At 33.5% G+C, this 2263-nt stretch overlaps 1 protein-coding gene across 1 annotated transcript; it reads right to left on the reverse strand.

Annotated features, from left to right (window-relative positions):
• Window positions 1–567: 567 nt before the first annotated feature.
• LOC108751626 (flexible cuticle protein 12-like) lies at window positions 568–1417 on the reverse strand. The gene is made up of 2 exons (XM_018491906.1): window positions 1391–1417; window positions 568–1138 (listed from the first exon to the last, which is right to left on the reverse strand). Exons 1-2 carry the CDS (start codon window positions 1397–1399, stop codon window positions 830–832), a joined length of 318 nt encoding a protein of 105 aa, XP_018347408.1. The 5' UTR covers window positions 1400–1417; the 3' UTR covers window positions 568–829.
• Between the last annotated feature and the right edge of the window lie 846 nt (window positions 1418–2263).

Genomic DNA, 2263 nt, shown 5'->3' on the forward strand with positions numbered 1-2263 from the left:
CATATATATATATATATATATATATATATATATATATATATATATAAACGGTTTTGAGAAAAAGAAAAAGGGAAAAATTAAACGCTTCTTCAACAACAGTTTCTTGATTGAGTTTCTCAGGACAATCGTAATTAGGGAAGGAAATAATATTTATTTGTATATCTTTAATAAAATTTTTAATTTAAGATCGACAAAGCTACTGTAATACAAAAGGCAGAATTGTATTACAATGCAAAAGGTAGAATTGCGCGCATAGCTGTGACGAAATTGTAGAGATCGCAATATCGCTGGAATTTTTCCAAATATAGCTGTGCAGTCCAAATACGATTAATCGATCCATATTGTGAGGTGCTATTTATAATGGATTTACAATAAGGTACTATTAAAAATTAAGAATTTTATGTTAACTTATAATACAATATATTAATTTTACGATTTATTATACGTGGATATGTACATTATCCGCGACGTGAAAACATAACATTCAATTGTTATTTAAAACAATATCGTTCGTACTCGATCATCCATACAAGTAACGACTGTTGAAAAAGAATACAGCTTCGCTGTTATACGTTCGATATCATTACGTAAATCAGTATATTCATCCACGAAGCATTTGTATATAATTAATAAATCGCGAATTTAATATCTACTGCATTATAAGCCAATTATGCAGATATTTATATCAGATGATTAAAACGATCGAGAATGTCTGTGCTCTTCAATTGTATTCGGGCTCACCAGGCCCACTTGATGATCATCAGGCAAATTTATTCAGAGCTAGCTGTTTTTCATATCGACTTTAGTATCTCGCTGGTAATTAATACATTTAGATAGACGGCAGATGCGCTCCCTCGGGGTGGAATCCATTCTCGTCGGCGACGTAGTTGACGGTGTACCTGACGTTGGTCTCCGGGTCGACGTAGGTGTAGCTACCGCGGACTACGAGAGCCTCGTTTTCATGACCAGGGTTTTGCAATTGGGCTGACTCTTGATGGGCCTGACCGTTGGAGAGCTCATAGCCAAACTGGTATCCATCAACACCAATGTTGTCCAATGGTGTCTCTTTCACGAGGACCGTCTCATCGTGAGGGGGTGCTGCGATAGCGACGGCCACGAGGGCGCAGAGGGCGATGATCTGCAGGAAGGGAACGTCAATTAATCGGTTTGTCACTTGGTTTAGTTTTCGTTTTTCACAATTGTTGATAAAAGTGATCGAAGTTATTAATAACTGATAGTGCGAGCGGTGTAATAGCATTCCGATGTATCCATTTTGATGCTATGACTCACAATCTTCGAATTAATTAGCGATAAATTTTATACGCTCGTCGAAAAAACAAGAGTTGACTCATTGTAAATTATAATTCGGGAGAATCTTGTATATACCCACTGTTTTCATGTTGAATGTGGAGGCGGCGTACAGCTACTCTCGTTTGAAGAAGAAGACTGATGTGGATAGTCGAAATCAGCAGGGATTTTATAGTGTTCCTCCTACTGCCAAAATTTGACTGGATGTACACCAATTCACCTTTCACCTTTCTTCTTCGTATTTTGATAGTTAAGACATCTGCCGATCGTCCAAATTTCGACCTTCATAAGAATTTTTCGCGAACGACACTCAACGATCTGAACCTTCACTCATTTAAAATCGCACACAGAGAACTCCTAGATAACTATTAGACTAACACGGAGATTTTGCAAATTTTATCGCACTTATTTTATTGAAATAATTTTTTTATTATCAGTAATAAAATTTAATTATTATTTACCAAAAACCTAAATATTGACAAAAATTACATAATTAAAAAACGAATTTTGAATCAAATAGATCTTATTTCAGACATTCTGTATATAATTATATAATTTCAAGAAAAAAAATTTTATATATAATTTTATACAATATATAATTATAGTAAGTTTATATATAATTATATAATAAAAATATATATAATATAAAAATAAATAAAAAATATAATAAAAAACGGGTAATTAAGATCAACGGTAATTGGTGCTAATATCATATATACATATATTTTAATTGTATTTATTGATCTACAACATAATATACAAAACTGAACGTTTCGGCTGTATTCAAGCCATCTTCAGCAGTCCCCAATCATAGTAATGTTCACAATCTAATGTTCATGACGTAGTAGAAATCGAGTGCAGCAAGTAAGTCTGTGAAATTTACTTGCTGCACTTGATTTCTACTACATCATGAACATTAGATTTAACCGCGTATTAAGGCTCTTAATTGCCGCTT

The sequence above is a fragment of the Trachymyrmex septentrionalis genome, unplaced genomic scaffold (genome assembly GCF_001594115.1).
Source record: "Trachymyrmex septentrionalis isolate Tsep2-gDNA-1 unplaced genomic scaffold, Tsep1.0 scaffold50, whole genome shotgun sequence".
Classification (NCBI taxonomy): domain Eukaryota; kingdom Metazoa; phylum Arthropoda; class Insecta; order Hymenoptera; family Formicidae; genus Trachymyrmex; species Trachymyrmex septentrionalis.